This window comes from Podarcis erhardii (assembly GCF_964252035.2).
Source record: "Podarcis erhardii genome assembly, chromosome: 12".
In the NCBI taxonomy this organism is placed as follows: domain Eukaryota; kingdom Metazoa; phylum Chordata; class Lepidosauria; order Squamata; family Lacertidae; genus Podarcis; species Podarcis erhardii.
In genome coordinates, this window is record NC_138513.1 from 26,698,314 (window position 1) to 26,718,422 (window position 20,109).

General features: G+C 39.5%; 1 protein-coding gene across 1 annotated transcript in view; it reads right to left on the minus strand.

Moving 5' to 3' along the window:
* Positions 1-794: 794 nt before the first annotated feature.
* MEOX2 (mesenchyme homeobox 2) overlaps positions 795-20,109 on the minus strand; it is a 66,912-nt gene continuing 47,597 nt past the window's right edge. Inside the window, exons 2-3 of the mRNA XM_081834919.1 lie at positions 13,698-13,870; positions 795-2,152 (exon numbers count right to left, since the gene is read on the minus strand). Of these exons, the coding sequence (XP_081691045.1) occupies positions 1,928-2,152; positions 13,698-13,870 (398 nt within the window). The 3' untranslated portion in view covers positions 795-1,927. The remainder of the gene's footprint in view (positions 2,153-13,697; positions 13,871-20,109) is intronic.

Below are 20,109 nucleotides of genomic sequence, written 5' to 3' on the forward strand. Positions count from 1 at the left end.
ACCACCAGTTAGATAGATAGGGCAGGCAATAAAAGAAAGATATTGGTGATCACCCAATGTACCATTGTGATGAATGGAGGATTTCAAAGGAAGGATGGCTTGTGGTGGTGGTGGATGATGATGATGCCTGTTGCCTCCTTGAAGCAGTTAGCCAATTTCAAGCTTGGAAGCATGGTGGGGTTGCTAGACTATTGTCACTGTCAGGAGTTTATTTCAGTAGCAGTCAAGTTTTATTAATAATGTTCATCCTATATATTGAGTCTTTATTTGGGTGTGGGGACAATGACTGTTCAGTGGCAGCAAAAGCATGACAATTGGCAAAAGAGTGAGGAGTATTGTGATAAATTGCTTTTATTTTTAGCATGTTATTTTGCATAATGTATTTGCCTGTTAATATCATCACCTTTTCTTATATGCCTTAGGTACTTACGTATCTTAAATATTTTAAATTGCAATATATGTTTGCTTGGCCTACATCACATTTTTGAACACAAGCCATAATTTCTTCTTCTTTTCCACAAGATGCCACAAAAAATATCCATTTAATATTTGCCTTAGATCTGGGAAAACGGTTTAGCATGTTTCTTGTTGTTCTTGGCTGGAGACTTCTGTAGCTAAGGGTTGCTTTTTCCTGCTACAGGAAAGGATTTCCCCAATGTATCAAGGTAGAAGCCTCATCCAATATGGAAAACCTGGTTTGCACTATCTAAAGCAAACATAGGGTACATTTTTGGAGCATTTTACAGTTTTGACATTTTGAGTTACCTATGAAAACTCCGAAAGGAGAGCAAGAATTATTTCCAAAAGGATCATTTATTAAACATTTCCTTTACAAGTACAATCACTGTTTTGTGTAAAATTTGATTGTATTATTTCACTGTATGTACACAAAAGCCTGGAAGGGGGAGGGAATGCCTTGACCTTTGCATTTTCTACACAGAGCTATTTAATAAATTGTGACCATTAATGGAGGCAGTTAACTCTGTCTTTATAATACCTGAATATTATTACATTACTGTAAATAAAAAAACATTCCAATTTATAGCACAGGCTACTACCCACAGTTCTACTGACTTTATCAGGTGCTGCTCAGGAGTAGATGAACTGTGACCAGCAGCTGAAATGAGCCAAGATGTCAACGCATGTAAAACATTTGTGGTAATGAATTCTATAAAAATATGAATCAATGGTTCTTTTTCCGGACAGGCATGATCCTATTTTTTTTTTTTTAAAAAAAAACTTTTGCTGGTATAAGATAAGAAAATTTGAAGAGCAAGGTTTAATAATTTCCTATTAGCAGCAGTTGATAGTAAATGCAACATAAGATTTGTTTTGTCTGTGGTATAAGGACATTCCATAGCAGACTCTTTTCTGAACACAATGGTCTGCATGTAGCTATCTCTGGGACACAAAACAAAATAGAGACAAAAAGAAGCCATTTAATTCTCATGAGTGACTATTGCTGTCAGCTAATATGAATGCGTTGCTAAAAATGAGTGAAAAGTAAAAATGCCATAAAGTAGATATATACAGAGTTAAAATACATTTCTTACCCACTAGACCATGTTTCTGTTGGCACTGTGTTATTTATTTATTAGAATATTTATTTTGTTGAGAGCAATGGCATTTTTTTCCAGTGCAAGCTAAAGCAAAAAATACCTGCCCATTGTCATTAGAATGACAGTCCAATTTGGAATGTTCAAAAGCAAGCTTGGCTTTCTGCTTCTGTTCACAAGGCAACTTTAAGGTGTGGCACTTACTGAATTCATGTAAAAAAAAAAAAAAAAATCAAGAGTAGCAGACACCGTAAGTTCAAGGTTCTGTTAATTGCGAGAGAGTCGCTTGCATCCGTCAATTACGTCCGTGTAAGGCTTCCTGTGTTAGCGTGTCTTTCCTGAGAACAGAGCTGCAACTCCTTCGTGTCTTATCATAAGTGCGCATGCTCAGAGCTGTGGTCGCTGTCGTGGCTGTCGTCGTTTGCTAGTGAGTCCCCTGTGTGCTGGAGGCTGGCTGCGCCAATGCCAGAAAGCTCCGAGGGAAGGAGCGTGCCCTTTTTGACGTTCACCAGTTCCTTCTCTCGGGCAGCGGCTCCCTGCTGCCCTCCTTTTACCCGCTTCCATTTCATTCGCCTGTTCTGGAACCAAACTTTTACCTTTGAATCAAAAACAAAAGAAAACAGCAATGTAGGACATCAATAAAATAGTCACAGGATTGATAATGGCATGCTTATAATTTCTAAGAGGGCGGCTGAAGTTCCTTTGTGCCACAGTTGCATTCGGTATATGTTGGCTTACCGTTGATATAACTGGTGCACAGACATTCATTTGCACAGCTGAAATAGACCATTCTTCATCTCATTTAATACACATTTTGCTTACTGCAGTCCTGGAATATCAAAAAATGTTTATTTTCTACAAGGACTGCTGCATGGAAAAGTCTAGTGTGGAAAGTTTTGGGGAGGTTCCTGTCTCCTTGGCTATGGTTCAGACTTTTTGTTTCAGGGTTTTAAAAAGAAACACCAAGGATTAGCCACAGCATGAAACATTATATGACACCAGTAAATGGAGCCATGGCATATTTTTCATTTTTCATATAGTTGTACTATTTCACAAATAATAAAAAGGAAATCAAGTAAAATTCTGCTGCAGATATTGTTTATAAACCTTTTTTTCCCCTATGTAATTTTATGCTAAATTCAAACTGATGGCTTGTGTTGTTTTCATGTTGCTATTTAAACTCAATGTAAGTGTCTGGAATTAGGAGAAGGCGGTTTTGAATTAGTTAGAGGCTTCTCAACCTTGAGCAGCACATCCTTTCTTCTAGACAGCACATCAGAGCCAAAGAAGCAGGCTAGTAAAATAAACCTAATATAAGGAGGAAAGTATTTATTGCTAGTTGCTCTGATGTTAGGAAATATTGTTACGCCATCTGTCAAAAGCTTTCACAAAAACAATGTCAAAGGGCTCATAATGTTTGTACTCTTCATGCAGTCCTTTGTGGAAAATTATATATGACACTTTTCGCAATGAATTTCCTCTAGTAAAATAGCAATGTATTGCTAATGCCAAACACTGTATTAAGCTATACTATGCTTGGGACTATCATTCTGCTATAAATCCGATGAGTTCTTATTTTCTGTAAAATATCAACAGCTTTTTCTCATAAATATTATTTATGCCTAAACATGCACAGAATGTAAAAGAGAGAGAGAGATTAAATTTATCTATGGATGGGGGTGATAGAATAATATACAGGTGGGATGGGGAACCTGTGGTGGACTCTTAACTCCCATCATCCCTGACCATTAGTCTGAGGCAGATGGGAACTGTAGTCCAATAACACCCAGAGGACTACAGATTCCCCATCCCTTTTAAATATTAGTTGGTCAGTGCAACACTGAACTATAACTGAAAGCAAAGGAGAAGCTGGACCAGGGATGCATTGCATCTCAAAAAAAAACAAAAACAAAAAAACACATTCATCTGTGTTTAAAATTAGATCTTGCATATTTTGTTCTCTGGAGTTGGGGGACATATCTAATCTATGGGGAAAGTACCACAAATTCAAATATAATTTTAGTAAAATTTAGTAGGCAATCAACCACATTTTGTGTAGTGAAACCAGAGCAAGTGTACATAAGCAGGGCATTTGAGCTAATGCCTATTTAACTCAAGCCCATCGGGTTAGCTGGTTTGTGAATTGCAGCCTTAAATATGTTCAGCAGTAGTTGGAAAGGAATAGTTTATGAAGGCCGATGAAGGCAAATGTGCTCAGTTCAGCGGGGTGGGGGGTCACACATAAAATTCAAGTTCAAGGAAGAAAAATAATATAGTCTAGCATGTGAAAATAGAACTAGCACAAGGAAACTAAGAATAATGCAATGAACCTAGGGGAAAAATAAGAAAAGATTATCTTAATATGTTAAATGCCTTTCACTCCTGGCTGCAATTTGTGGCACTGCTATATCTGATCTGATTTGTAGTGTCTGGCAACCAAAGGGTGGCTAAAGATAGGAAAGTTAAATGTACTCTTGCAGGGTGGGGGATAAAATGTAACAAAGGTACACTGAGAATATGGAAATAGGATAGAAGTCTAGACAAATTCATAGGAAAGAAACTGTATGGCAATATTCTACTGGGGGTGGGGACTTTGCAGGTCATACTTATTAGCAATCTTTGTTTCTGCCTATAAGTGTACAAGTGTGTTTGAGTAATTGTATTTTTATTTTAGATTGCAGAGGAATGGCAACAAGAATGGAAAAATAGATAAAACTGCTTGAAACATAATAGGCCCAAATTGCAAAGGTCATATGTAAAAAGAGGTGTAAATTGGCAAGTGCCTGTGAGTCTGAGGAAGTGAGTAAGCCTGAGGGAGTCTAAGTCAATCTAAGGGAATCTACATTGGCTAGCACATACATGTAAGGCTTGGAAGAAAGCATAAGTTAAACCATCTGAGCCTTCCTCTAAATTTAGATGCCTTCTGGCAAAATTAAGAAGTGGTCTGTGTAAGATGAGACAAGCCCTTTCTCCCCAAGCCCTTCTCTTCACTTTTATTTCCATTAGCTTTAAGCTGTGAATAAGATATGTCAATTAGTCTTTTTTTCCCCCTTTTAGGGTGACTTTCACTAGCATCAATAGGTTGAAGGCAATAACTACTGGATGGCAAAAGAATAATTTAAAAAATCCCTTTGGTGAATACATCCAAGCAACAGTACAACACTCTGTTTCTTTACTGACACCCTGCACCATACCACAGGTGGAAGGAAAGGAAAGAAGAATAGGCAATAAACAACTCTAGTGGGTTGTTGGGGGTCAATAGAAAAGAGGTCTAAAGCAAAATCATCATTTAAATTATCCAAAGCCAAACTGTACCCCACAAAGAAATATGAAGGAGTACAAAAGGGGAGGTTCTCTTATATTTAGGAAGCTGCTCAGCAGTATGTTTGCCAGAAAACTTTAAGGATATCCCCTCCACCGAGGTTCATGAAAAGTTGGCTCTTGTAGTTTTAGTTAACATTTTATACTGTTCTTCCTTTTTTTTAAAAAAAAACAAACTAGAACAGATTACAACATATGCCAGTGCAATAAAAGCAAACAAATAAAGTAAAAGCAATAGCAACTGGACTGTGAATTGATAGCTATACCCAGCAGAGGGATGAGTGAAAATATATATTTTTTGGAGGCACTAACAACTCAGCATAATTGCTGCTTTGCCTTATTTCTGATTAGGGAGATAATTCTGCAAGCTAGTCTGCAATAGAAAAGGCCTTCTTGGTTGTCACTAGATTGACACTCACGGGTTCCAGCACATCTCATTCTGAGATCTTAAGAACTGGGCAACCAGGTCCTAGGTTGTTTATATGTTTGGTAACTTGGTCTTGGTAGCAAATTGGTAACCAGTACTGTACTTTGAGCAGTGGTTTCATACATTTGCTGTAAACTACTCAAGTTAGCAGATGAACCACTGCATTTCCCACAAGTTGCAACATCCACACCATCCTTAAGGATAGCTCCACGTAGAGCACATTGCAGTCTTGAGGTAACTAACACATGAATCACTGCAGCAATACTCTCTGGAGCTGGTAAAGGACACTCCTAAAGCCCTCCAGTGGCAGTGATGGATTCAGAAGTGCCCCCAGACACCTACAACCCCAACCGGATCAGGCAATTTGCATAATTCCAGTGGGTGGCACTATGGGTTAAACCACAGAACCTAGGACTTGCTGATCAGAAGGTTGGCGGTTCAAATCCCCGTGATGGGGTGAGCTCCCGTTGCTCGGTCCCAGCTCCTGCCAACCTAGCAGTTCGAAAGCATGTCAAAGTGCAAGTAGATAAATGCATTCTGTATTTTTTTAAAAAAATGCATAATGAAGTTTGATGAAGAGAACCAAACTTTATAAATGATGGAAAATCCATCTTTTCCTTTGGGTTTTAATGTATCACTTTTAAAATTCTAGTTTAACAGCTTTTAAAATGCAGTCTTTGTTACAGATGGCTTAAATCATTCGTTTAAAATCCCAGTTTCCTATGTATTTCATTTAGCACCATTAGACTGTCAAGTTCTTGTCTTTTACTTTATAATAAAGAACAACTTACATCATTATACTCTGAAACAGAAATAGTATTGAACTGCATATATCACATGTGCTAAATATAACAACCTGTAAAGGATGTTTCATGTGCTATTTCCTCCACAGATCAAATTCAGAGAGATGAAATCTGAACTTCCTTTGGATTTCGTGACAAGTCAATAATGGAACTGATACATGATCCTGTTACATTTTAGCAATAGGAAGGATGTGTGAATTCTGAAAATCAATTCTCTTAAATTCTTAGAAGCCCACACTTTATCCTATTGCTAAAAGTTCCAGCATACCTGAAACAGTTAAGCAGCTTGCTTGAAAGTCAAAATATATATTGAGGAGAAGTAGTAGTAGTAATACTAATAGTAGAAGTAAAAGTCGGAATATGAGAAAGAAATACTAACACTTTCTGAAAAATTAAACAGACTTTATTTTTATATAAAGTTTTGTATTCAATTTTTGTAAAGTGTTTGGGGCAAATAGCTGCTTATTAATTTGAAATTGGGATCTTTTCTAATACAAATCTAACTCCCAAATATTTATTTAAATAAAATGTATAAAATGGTATTTCTAAGAACGTTTTTGCTTAAGGCAATTTTACATTTTTAAATAATAATAATAATAAACCCTACAATTTAAACATGCAAAAGGTTATGGGTGGTATCCAGTATTAGTCATAGAACAGGCCCACTGCAACCAATGGACTTACCGTAATTAAGTCCATTAATCTCAATGGGTCTATTACAAGTAGGACTTAGTTTAAGTCATGAAGTTAAACTGATTGACACTTCCCAAACATTTCCAGACCAAAGTGCTGTGCCCTGAATCTGCACATCTTACATCTGCAAACTTCATGTAATTTGTTGTTATTCCAAATGGAACTGCAGGATTAACATGGATAATGGCTGTGCCAAACAAACAAACCTGCAGTAGGACCACACCCTAATGCTAGCACTTGCTTGAGATACTTCTTAATTAAGACCATTCATCTGTCTAGATACTTTACTTCCAGTTCAGCTTCCTGTAATGGTGCTGGGGTATTGTTTAGCGATTTGGGGTGGGTTGTTGCTCTTATTGATATTAATTATTTTATCTTTATTTTAGATACTATTGTGATTTACATGGAAACTGTTCAGCTTTCTGATGCTTCATTTATTGTTTATGACCACTCTAGTTATGTTTGTCATTATGTAATTTTTTTAAATATTGTAAGCTGCCTTGAGCAAGGTTTGAATTATGGAAAGGTGGCATACAGATGAAATGTTGACTGAAAGTGTTCCAAGCCTAACACATTTTCTTGGAAATCAATCCTGTTGTTTTTAATGGAACTAAGTACATATTCTTAACATATTAATGCTGTTTTAGCAGGCTTGGCTGCTTCATACCTCCAAAGCATCAAACCCCAGGCAGGTCATATAGGTCACCATCTGGCATGTTCCAACAGACTATTCTAACCTGGGTTTAGTGGTGGTGAACTAACTTAGAATCAGTCTGTGCAGCAAATGATTCAGAGCACCACTTTGTAATGGTACGAAACAACCAAGGCACACAGCAATCTTGACAACTGGACTTCCAACTGACAGACACTGTTTTGTGAAGAGAGATGTATGACCTATGGATCTGATTGAACTGGCGCCTAATTGAACCAGGAAAAACATTCCTCTTCTCCCAGGTCTTTGGCTAATTAAACAATATATGGCCTTTCGAACTGTGGGGGTATTGTTTTTGTTTGGTATTATGTTATGTACTTTTGTATTTTTATATTATAAACTGCCTTGTGATCCTTGGGTGAAGGGCAGTACATAAATTTAATTAATAGTAGTGTACTGGACTAAATGCATTGCCATAGAAAGACGAGAAAGTGACTTTAAAATCATCATATTTCCACATAAGAGGTTTGTGCATTTGACAGAAAAGCATGAGTTGGACCTGGATAAACCTAAACATCTGATGAAATGAAGTCTCCTCTTTCAACCGTTTTATTTTATTTTAATGAGCAGGTTCTTATTGTTTCTTTCAAGCACACATATACTCTACCATGCACAGTGGAAAAGGTGGCTGATCTAGAGAGGAGCTATTGCAGCACGAGGAACTATTTCTAAATCACCAGTTATAGACTGATCTGCTAGGCACATCTGCTCACTGGCGTGGTGTGAAAGCACAGCTTCCTTCCCCTTAGTCAACAACTTGGTTAGTATTTAGGTCTCGCAGACTGATGATTTAGCAGTTGCTTAAATTGGTTGAGGAATATATGACCGCACATTGAACATCTCTTTGGGAGCAGGCACCGGAGGAAAAGTCTCTTAGCTGTATCTGTTTTATTCGGAGGAGAGAGAGGGCTACCGAACTCAGAGGGTGGGGGAAGAATATGATATGGGCGCTAAAAACAAGAGGCATTGTTTCAATGTATACAGGACAACAGTAAAAAGGTAACAGTTTGAATCAAAGCTTTTTTCTACTCAGGAGTCAAAACCTAAGCTCACTTCAATGCTGGTGGCTCCCCTAAAAATAAATAAAGTTGCACGGCGTGTCAGTCAGTGGAGAATTTGCCTCACTGCTTTAAAATCAAGTCTGACATATATGTATATTTACACACACACACACACGATAGTTTTCTTTTCCTTGGAATAACGACTTTCTTTTAAATCCAGAGGAATAATGTGTTTGTGTATGTGAATATGTAGCTTAAACTGTATTTGACAGCCTCTCTTACAGGCAGCGCTAGCAGACATTTCCACTGGGACCAGATCTCACATTCCAAGGCCAGAGCTGCAGGAAACGGACACCGTTTCAGAAACCAAATAAAACATAAAAACCCATACCCCATAATTCTTGTGATCTTTCCTTCAAATGTGGTGGTTTCCTGACCCTCCCAGCAACACATTATAAAAAACCTCCTGTATTGAAGAAGCAGGTGGAGTCTCCGCTCATTTACCAATGGACGGTCACACAATTTATCAGAACAGGTAAAACCTGCCTATTGAAAGAAAAAAGTGAGAACTATGTAACTTGAAAACTGGGACATTGTTGTCAGTAGAAAGTGGATCACCCACCCACAAGCTGAAGATTCTATTTATCAAACAGGGAAGTGTAAAGTCCATTTTCTTTTTTTCTTATTAACTCCAATGAAACATTGATTCTTAATATTCTGTCAAGGGCAAAGCAGATGTGACATAGAAGATCTATGAAAAGGATCTACACCTTAAAAAAACAATCAGAAAGCTTCAGAGGGCAAGAGGGGGCGGGCAATATTTGGATTCCGACCTCTGCATGGGGGTGTTTTTCCCCCATGCAGCTTTTGGTTAAAATGCTTCTCCCTCACCCAGCTAGCGTTAGCCCAAGTTTCGACTGGGAAAATAGCATAATGGGAAGGGTTCCTATTCATTCTTGGATAGTGATATTACTATTTTTTATCTTTCCTTTTTTACATAAAGAGTTTTAAAAGAATTAAAAGTTTTAGTGCTTATTATAGAACATTTTCTGATAGATAAGTACATGACGTGTCTCATGGAAATCTGATAACTTTTTATTCTTTGGCAGACTATGTTAAAAAGTAGTCATGCAGAAATGTATGTCTCTTTTTGTCACCTTTCTCCGTCTTCATTTTCCCCTCATCCAGCACTATGGCTATTATCTGAATTGCCCTCTAGGAAGTTTTGGTCTTTAAATAAACCCAAAAAGCAAGAATCTGTGTTTTCAGATGTCCTGCATCACTCCTGATTGGGCCCTAAAAATCCCTTTCCTTTAAAGCCAAGTGATAATCACAGTTAATACATAAATAAACCACCACAACAATATAATCTGAGTAGGTAGGATTTTCTGTAGGCAAATTAAATTAGTATATATTGGATTTCTGCAAAACACTCTTAGGTGGAGCTTCTCTTGCACCAGAATTGCAGTTAATGCAGAATGCTGCAGCACGGTTGCTATCAGGAGTGAGACCATGTCAGCCTGCTAAGAGTTCTGCACTGGCTGCCAATTTGTTGCACCGTCTAGTTCAATATGTTCCTTATTGGTATTATATAAAGATTGCTGACACCTACTCATTTGAACACTCTATATGTCTATTGACACCCGGCAGGCGCTTTCGCTGTATCCCTTTCAGCACCTGCTTAAAACATTTGTTTATCCAGACATGTGGATGTTGATGTGCTTTAATCTCTTTTTAGTCTTCTATTAATTTCAATTACCTTTTAAACCTGTTTCCTCCTTTTTCACTTTTGTATTGATCACCTCAATATTTAGAGGTTTTATTACCATAAAATGGTGTGTGTATGTGTGTATATATTAAAACAAATAAGTAAATTATATTAGCTGCCATGAGGGCCTAGAACCTTGCTAATTTTTTTATTAAACTTCTTTCATAAAAAGGCTTTGTGAGTTTGGGACATTTGCCACCTTTTTCATACTGTGAATACCCATCTCTTCTCTTTAGCTCTTAGTAGCTGATGTGCTGAAGTATTGAAGTAGGAGCATTGGAAACTGCCTTATTATATTGACACAGAATCGGTCCACCTAGCTCTGTGAGGCCTATATTGGTTTCTTCTCTGTGGCGCAATGGGTCAGTGTGTCTGGCTGCTAACCAGAAGGTTGGTGGTTCAAACCCACACAGGGATTGCCTGTGGGTAGGATTCCTGCATTGCAGAGGTTGCAAGAGATGATCCTTGGAGTCCCTCCCAACTCTCTGATTCTGTGAACTGTGTGCTCCCATATATGGTTAGTGTTATGTAGTGAAGTTTCACCCTGGGCCAGCAGGGGGATACTGTATATAGTTTTCACTCAGGTCTGTAGATAGTTTTCACTCAGGTCCACATCAGTTATTTTAGGCGGGAAACTCTGGGCTGTTGTTGCTACAATGTTGACAGCCGGCTGCCTATAAAAACAGGCCGGCTGAGCTGTTTGCAGTCAGTTCTATTCCAGCTTACAAAATAAAGAGCTACTTGGAGAAATCGCTGTGTCGTCTGCTATGTCAACCCACAACTTAACAGTTAGACTACAAGTTCCATCATTCCTGGCCAATTTAGCCAAAGGTTGTGGATAATGGTAATTGTAGTCCAACAACATCTAGGGAAGTTTGAAGAGTGTTAATCCACATTGACTTGTAGCAGCACTCTGGGGTTTCAGGCCCTGGAGATGGCAAGGAGTGATCCTGCTGGGATCTATGTGCAGAGCATGTGCTCTACCTACCGAGCAACAGCCCTTCCCTGGACTACCACACAAGTAAGTGGTTTTGAAGGGCGTTTATAGAAAAAGAAAAAGAAAGACAAATTTGCAACAACTAATTTAGTACAACTGCTATCCACCTTTAAAAAGCAAATGAAGAAGCAGAAGCAGAAGAAGCCCAGCTCTTTGCATTCCAGATTTCCCTGGAGGCTGCTACAGCTATATAGCAAAGACAATTTAAGAAGCATCTTTGTCTTGGCAGTTCTGGAGGCTTCCCCCCACCCCTCTTTTGAGAGCTCCTTTGGTTCTGTCATATCTCAAGCTATGCAGCAAAAATATGATCAATTACTCCTCTGCAGCATATTGAATTGAAACCTTTGAAGAATTGCCTCTGGGAAACAGAAATCATCTCATCATGCTCTGCTCTTTTAAAGAAGAGACATGAAAAACACCAAGAATGTGCTGTATTAAGTGCCATTACGAAAGCAAAGGCTTCGTGCACATGCAACTTATTTTCCTCAAGCTGCATCAGTGTTGTTTGGTGTGGGACGTAGGTGGCACTGTGGTCTAAACCACCGAGCCTCTTGGGCTTGCCGATCAAAAAGTTGGCAGTTCAGTTCCACACAATGGGGTGATCTCCCTTTGCTCTGTCCCAGCTTCTGCCAACCTAGCAGTTCAAAAGCACACCAGTGCAAGTAGATAAACAGGTACCACTGAGGCAGGAAGGTAAACGGCGTTTCTGTGTACTCTGAGTCTCGTCATGGTCCCCCATGTGCCAGAAGCGATTTAGTCATGCTGGCCACATGACCCAGAAAGTGTCTGTGGACAAACACTGACTCCCTAGGCCTGAAAAGAAAGATGAGTGCTACACCCCATAGTTGCCTTTGACTGGACTTAACCATCCAGGGGACATTTACCTTTACCTTATATATTATCAGGAAAAGTGGGGGGGGGGGTTAAGAGAGAGAGAGAGAGAGAGAGAGAGAGAGAGAGAGAGAGAGAGAGAGAGAGAGGTGAACATTAAACAGGATTAAGGGCAGAAACAGGAATGGGGCAGGTGAGCATTATCCACCAGTAGCAGTTGACACCTGTTTTTAATATATATTTGGAGAACTTCCCTGTTTTCTGAAACTGTTCTCCCTATTACAGCACCAGATCATCCCATTTTGGTGTCCACTCTAATATTTCCTCTCACCTTCATTTGTCACGAATGTTAGCTGTTAGCTGAATGTGAACTGACACACCAGAACAGTGTGCATTTGCAGAGCCTGTGAGCACACAATAGAAAGTGGACCTGTCCTCTAGATGCTGGCCTGAAAACATTTGGACATGCTGCAGCCAAATCACCTCCACGTCTTGACTCAATAAAGGCACCACCTTGCCATCTATGAATTAGTTACTCGCAGCACTGCACTTTTTTGTAACCTTCCCATTCATGTCAAAAACCACACTCAACCTAAAGTCAAGCATTCTCTTACACCTTCCCTTCTCCCTCCCTTTGATACGCTTTGGATAGAGCATAAGGACAAACAGGGGTACTATTTCACTTAAGCACGACCCATCCTCCACAATTTCTTCCCTCTTTCCCCACCTCTCCAGCTTTCCAGCTTCTGCCACTTCAGATTCCTTTTGTTCTGAACACTGAAGCATAACCATGTAGCCACTCTTGGCTGGTTAGCATCTCCTCTCTTCCCCACCTCCTCGCCATCTCTCTCATTTCCTTCATCCTTTCTGGGACAAGCCTTGAGTAAATTTGCCTTTTATTTTACTTTCTCAATAATAACTTCCTGTGTACTTTGATGAATGTGGCCATTTCTGTGGTAGACATACTGGACTGGCAGCAGCCAGTATAGAATCAGGGCCACTTAAAGGAGAGAGTAAAGATTTTCCTAGCAGTTGCATAATCCTGCCCAGCAGTCATTCACATTTCAGAAGCAGGTTTCAGACATGTATAGAACTGCATGTCCTGAACATGTCTGACAGCACCCTACCCTGTGTCACAGGTCAACATTATCACCAGTTTTGTTTGAATTGCTAGAATTAATAGAGTGTGCATATGGAGGGATAGGGATTTATTTAAAAAACGGGACTGGAGAAGAAGATAAATGCATTCGTGTTGTAAATGCTTATAAAACTTTTAAAAAAACCAACAACCCACAGAAGACAGGATGAATGTTAAAAGGACAATCTGAAAATGCATTTGTTCTATTCTGGCAGACACGGAACTGAGCTCATTAATTTTCCATGGCTGTTACAATGTGCTAACTGATTTTATAAGTATCTGTTTCAAAGATAACATTGATGTTATCCAGTATGTATATGCATAACATAAATGTCATGTTAGGATTTTATTCTGTTCCACACATTATCATGTCTACTTCTAAATGAGATAGATCTGGTCTGAGGTAATTGCCTGCACTTAGAACTCCATTAATTTATTTTCCATTCATACCTGTCTTTCAGTAAGATCCAGGTTTACTGCTATCTCATATCTCCGCAGCCTGGTGAGGTAGTTGTGGTGAGCAAACTCTGCTTCTAACTCTCTGATTTGCTCTTTGGTGAAAGCAGTTCTTTCCTTCCTTGGCTTACTGTTGACTTCTGATTTGTAATTTCCCTCTTGAGAATCTGAAATAAATGAAAGATCAAATCAGGAGCCATGATACGTTTATGCTTTATTAGGAAGCAAACATTCAAGGTGAAAATATCATTTGAGATGGTATTGTACAGATAGGATTCAGAAAGTATTGGTATAGGCAGGAAATGGCATGCAGGCGGTATTCTGTCAAATTCATGGGTGCTTGCAATGCTACAGCCTACTGAAATCACAAGTGGTGCATGGTTGACTCCCCATGTCCTTCTTATGTACTGCAGGTACAGCTCTGGCTGCTAGAGGCAAATACCTTGAATCACCTACACAGATGTCTTTACAAATATATCTCAAATAACCATCATGCAACCACCATTCAAACACACCCTGTTTAAAATGGGGAAGAGGTTTTTTTGTTGTTCGCATTCTTTGCCATATGCAATACGACTGGATGCAATGATTAGCATCCTGCTGTTTTAAGTAAAGGTCATTTGGGATATGTTTGAAAGAAGTTTAAACTTGCAACATTTAAATATAAGATTGTTCTAATAGTTTTTCCTAAGCATTCCTCCAAAGAAGGGCTCTATAACCTAAAATACATTGGGATTGTGATCACTTTGGATCAATGAGTTGTCTGCCCATTTTATATTCTCTTTTTACACCAGGCAAGATACCTTCTACTATAAAATAACTTTCTCAATGAAGCAATGTCATAAGAACGGCACCTCCCTGAAGGCCTTTCCCATACTAACATTTGAAAGCTAGCTCATTGCTATTTGACTATTATTAGCTGACTGCCGCTGCTTGAATGAATTGGGATTTTCCTACATGGACATCACTGCCTTGTACGAAAAACCATGTCCCCTATGACATGTGAAAAATACATACACATTTATTTTTCCACATGTATTTTCCTACACATAAGAATCATGTGCAAAGTGGCCCTAAAGCAAACTATGACCCATGTATCAGATTACCCTGCCCGCCCAAATTTTATATCCATTTGTTTCTAATCTTGGCATGCTGCATGCTGTAAATCCAAAATTAGCTAGCGTTCAGCATGAGAATCACTAGTCAACTTTTGGCTTCATCAACCATCTTAAAAATGTCACAGATAAATTCACACTTCAGCTGCTGATTTAAATAGAAACCTGCATCAACTTCCAAGCAGACAAGCTCATAAGCAGTCTCTTTATGACTTTCGCTGAAGGATGAGTCACTGGCATGCCTGAGATGGCCTTGTTGGCCAAAGAACACCAAACTACAGCAGATCTTATAAGCAGACAAGAATGGTTTGGATTATAACCAGCTCCTATGGAGGGTAGAGTGAAAAGGGTTTAGTTTTCATTGAGAACTTCCAGTAATCATTGTCCCTACTGCCAAAGTCACTGGAAACTTCTATGAAAGAAAATTCATAGGCTTGTCTGCTGATATACATCTTAAAATTAAAAGAAATGTTGAAAGGCAAACAGGATATAAAAAAGACAAATATAACAAACTCTACCAATACGGCATGTAAAATGTTTACTATGAAGGCCAAAGAATGAAATTCAAAGGAACTCTGCACCTCGCCCTCCTCCCTAATGGCACGTACAAATAGAAAGCTTACCATATACTTCCAGGAAATACCAGTAGGCTTTGGCAGTGCACCAAGGCAAGGCAGTTCCAACAGTGCAGATCAGCCTCCTCGAATGGCTGCCTACAAGCCCTGAGTGTGCAGGTTTGCTTTGGGCATCATGATCCTTATCTGTCCTGTAGCTGCAACAACTGCTATGAGATCCTATGGGAACCAAGGAAGGCAGAGCTGGACAGCTCCACCCTGCCTGCCTCTAAAAGCCAGCGCAAATATGTGCTTAGGAGCTGATAGACAACTTTGTTGGTCTGAGGGAAGAATGACAGGAACAATCACAGCCCCATCTTCCTCTTCATTCCTAAAAGTTCCTTGTGTTTTAGTGTCTTTGTAAAGGCAGTCCCCTGTGCTCCATTAGTCAATACTTTGTTGCAAGATGCAACAAAGCCTGTTCAAGTTAGGAAACAGGTAAGCCTGCACCAGCCATTATTTGAGGACGTCTCTCACGAACAGCTGTTGCAATCTGCACTTTATCCTGGGTTGCATTTCTGGTTTGAGAATTATTTATGGGTGTTTTGTTTTCTTTTTTTTTAATCAGGGGAGCAGGCATTTGATTAATTGTCCTGTCGTATTTTTTCCAAATGTCAGGCAAAGCATATCAAACACCATTGCCATCCTGAATCTTACTATTTGAAATGGCAGACTTATTTACTAAGAACAGGTGCCTCCAGATTTTACTTTATTTTTATTTGTGTGTGTGTTGTTATAGGCAACATGGTGCTCTCCAGAAATTGTCCCATCAGCCCCAGCCAAGATGGCTAGTGGTAAGGGCAATAGGAACTGTAACCTAGTGTCTGATGGAGGGCAGCACATTGGCCATCCCTGCCATAAATGGATCTACATATGAGTGATGCATTTCCAAGCTTTGTGACTGTTATACCAGATGAGAGACCTACTGGTAAATTCAACCTCCTGGTACAGTCAGCTAGGGAATGGGATGGGCTATAGTCTTCTGTCTGACCTGAACTTACTGGTTCAGATGGTCTCTATCTCAAAAAGGATATTGTAGAGCTGGAAAGCATGCAGAAAAGGGGACCAAAATTATCTGGAACTGGAGCCCCTTCCCTACAAGGAAAGACTACAATATTTGGGGTTTGTTGTGGGTGGGTGGGTGGAGGGGAGGGGACTAAATCTTGACGTCATCCAGTGAACTTATTGTCAGGAGATTCTGGACTGACAAGAGGAAGCACTTATTCATGCCACCATGCAATTGATGCAATTGATTTCTGGAATTGGCTGCCACGAGATGCAATGATGGTCACAAGGCTTGATCATTTTGAAAGGGAATTAGAAAAATATGAAGGGAGGATGCAGTCCCCAATGGATACTAATCATTGTAGGAGTTTATGGAACCTCGCAAGTTCAGAGGTAGCACATCTCTGAAACACAGTTGCAGGTGAGCATCAATGGTAAAAGGCTCATGCGCTAGAAATAGCTGGGTAACCAGGATGCTGGACTGGATGGGTCAGCAGTTCTGCTCCTTATGCTCTAGCGCAAGAGTGGGAAAATCTGTGGCTCTCCTGGTATTGCTGGACCTCCAATCTCTGGCTATGTTGGCTGGGGTTTATGGGAACTGGAGTCCAACAGCAGCTGGAGGGACTCATGTTCCCCACCCATGCTCTCACAGCATGTCACATTCCTAGATTCTGCTCTGACTCTTTAGTTTGTGCAGCCTGCCATTTTATCTGCTTGCCCAGGCTGTACTTGCCCTGCCCTGCCCAAAGGATGGTCCACTCAGTTACACTTGCCTGGACTGTGTTCAGTTTGCCCGCTCCAGCATGGATAAAAATCAATGGGTTTTTAAAAACAAAAATGGATTGTTTTATTTACATCAGATTTTTAAAAAAAAATTTAAATTGGATTTTTAAAATAAAATGCTTTGGGCAGAAAAATCTTTCTAAAGATAGTTTTCTATTTAAGTTACATGATAGTCCAAAGGCTATTTATCGGGAAATAAGGATTTGTTTTAAGTTTTTCATGTGTGCTAAAACTCAGTCTAAGTTTATTAAAAAATATATGTTTAACCACATCAGTTAACAAACATGGATACATGTGCTATAATGTTATTGTTTTAGTTAAATAAATTGCTTAAATTGTTATTAAGGAAATGATTGTTTTTCTTCTACCAATAAAGTACAGCAGAAAATATAAACAGTTAACTTACTAAACCTCACAATTATTTCATAATTATCTGTCTATGTATTTCTAATAGTATAACCAAATCAGTAATTTTTGAGATAACTGTAAAAACTACTCTGGAAATTTATTATTCCAAAAATGAAACCTTCCTCTGGTTGCAAATCTCATGATTACACCAGCAAGAATGAGTCTTTCTGTAAAATGATGTAAATCAAGTCTGACTCATGATTTAAATTGTGATTTAAATAGATTTGATTTAAATCAATTCCACCCTGGCCAGCTCTGCCACCTACCCCCCCCCCAAAAAAAGAACCCTCACAGCATTACACACATTTCAGCATCTTGCACTAACTGCTTGTTCGGGAAGGCTACGTGGCTGGTGATAGCTTTGCAGGTCTGAAGCATTTTCTCAATGATAAATAAACTGCTGGTTGGACAGTTACTACAGTTTGAGTGGTTTGGTTGTCACTGAAAAACGCTTTGCATATTGCAAGCAAGACTATTAAACTGAGTTGCATAGCTGGTCACATTTTGTTAGCCGGAAAGATCTTGCACGAGACCTAAGTAACAGGGGAAGATTCGCTATTCAGACATTCTTGCCATTACTGGATAGAAACTATGCCGTAAAACCTTTTTGGCAGCAGTGCTTCTATCAGCAGCAGTAGCTTTCCTTGGCAGACTGGCATATGGGTAAAGTCTGGGTTGCAGTTTTATTGCATATCACTGAATGTACATGTGTCATACGGCATCTGCTCTTGGCAAAGCCCTCCGGGCTGAACTGTGGTGAGGCTGTTTAGCCCAGCCTCATCGTTTGTTGGCTTCCTGGTCTCTCATTTGCTTTATGGGGCTATGTTGGGACACAATGAAATGTCTGGAGTAGAGTGAAATATCTTGCATAAATTATTGCTAAACACTGACTAATGGTAGAATCCAAACTGGTCTCTGTTTCATGAAAAAACAAATAATCGTCGCATCGACACACAGTTATAGCTACATCTTTTAAATATATCTGTCACTATCTAGTCCCGATAAAACAAGAAGAGGAAATTCTTCTGCAATATCTAGTACATGTAAAATATATTAACACATATTTTCTTGCTGCTAGTTGCTCTCACAAAGTTCTGTGGTGGAGAAACATTATCACTGTAGAACAAATTATCATTCACTTTAAATGTGGAAGCTACTGCATTATCCTGTGAGATATACCACTATTGTTGCATTGGTTGCACTGATTAGGGTGAGATTATAATTTACCAAAGACCAGCCAGTAAATTCCTGAATAAAACTGGTTATCTCTAACGGCTGCTGACCATACCAAAAACATTATTTTCTATGCCCAGTGTATTAAACACTGACTAATCTATGACCTTATTGAAATCAGTTATTCTTGTGAATGTTTGGGGCTGTTAAATTTTTTAACTATATTTACTTTAATTTAAAATTTTCTGCCTACTTTAACATGTTGTAAAATTCAATACGGCAAGAGAAGAAGGGTATATATAAGGCTAATACAAACAAAATAAATTCTAAAATTGGAAAGGTACATAGAAATGTTAGACATTAACCACAAAGTCCTGGTAACAAGGCTTATGTAACAGAATTATAAAACTTTAGTGACTGCGTTTCCATAATTATCTGGCTTTCTCTCAAGTTGCAGTCCCACTTAACTACTTCTAACTGCGTTATGCAGAACTTCACAGACTTAACAGTACTTGCGTGTCGAGGTCCCCAAGCCACCCCCCAAATAACTCACAACGCACACTTAATTTTTGTTTAAGGTTTTTGGCATAATTTTGGCCACAACTTTATTTAAATACAAAACCGTGAGTGGTTGTTTAGGCATTGGTTAAAACTATCTGTCCCCCTGCCTGGGGACAGAACTGACTTCCAGGCACCACCGAAAGACAGTGCGAGGGAAAGCAAGTCGGGGAGAAATGGAGCTGAGTCACAGACCCTCAATTCTCATCCGCATGCTCCCCGAAGACTTGCCGGCCCTAGTCCCATTCCAGGGATTAGACGAAAAGATGGCAAGCCCCAGGATTCCTTTAACGGAATTCCCTTTCCGCAGCAACCATGGAGGGGCAGGCCCAGCCTATCCTAACCCCTCCTCCACCAATTTATAACCAATGCTTAACCGCAACCTTACAAGTTGTGACGATTTGCTACGCAGTAGGCAAAAACCAAATGGCCCAGCCAATCAGCCAGATGGACAAAATGCCTACCAAGCCCCTGCCCCAACGGCAGACAACCCCATGACAGGCATAGCAAGGTCAATGCAACAACCCCTTACTCAAGGGCAGGTGGGCAGGTGATCCGTTGCACGCAGCAAAGAGAAAGCTCCAGGCTGCATGCAGAGTATTTAAACATTTTACCCCTCCCACCAAAATTGCAACATAACCTTTACCCCAGCAACCCAGTGAACCAATCACTGCCCCAGGCCATCTTTAGAGACCCTGCCTGGTAACAGAGGGGTGGCTCAGCAGACCCAACCACAACACATGCTCTCCA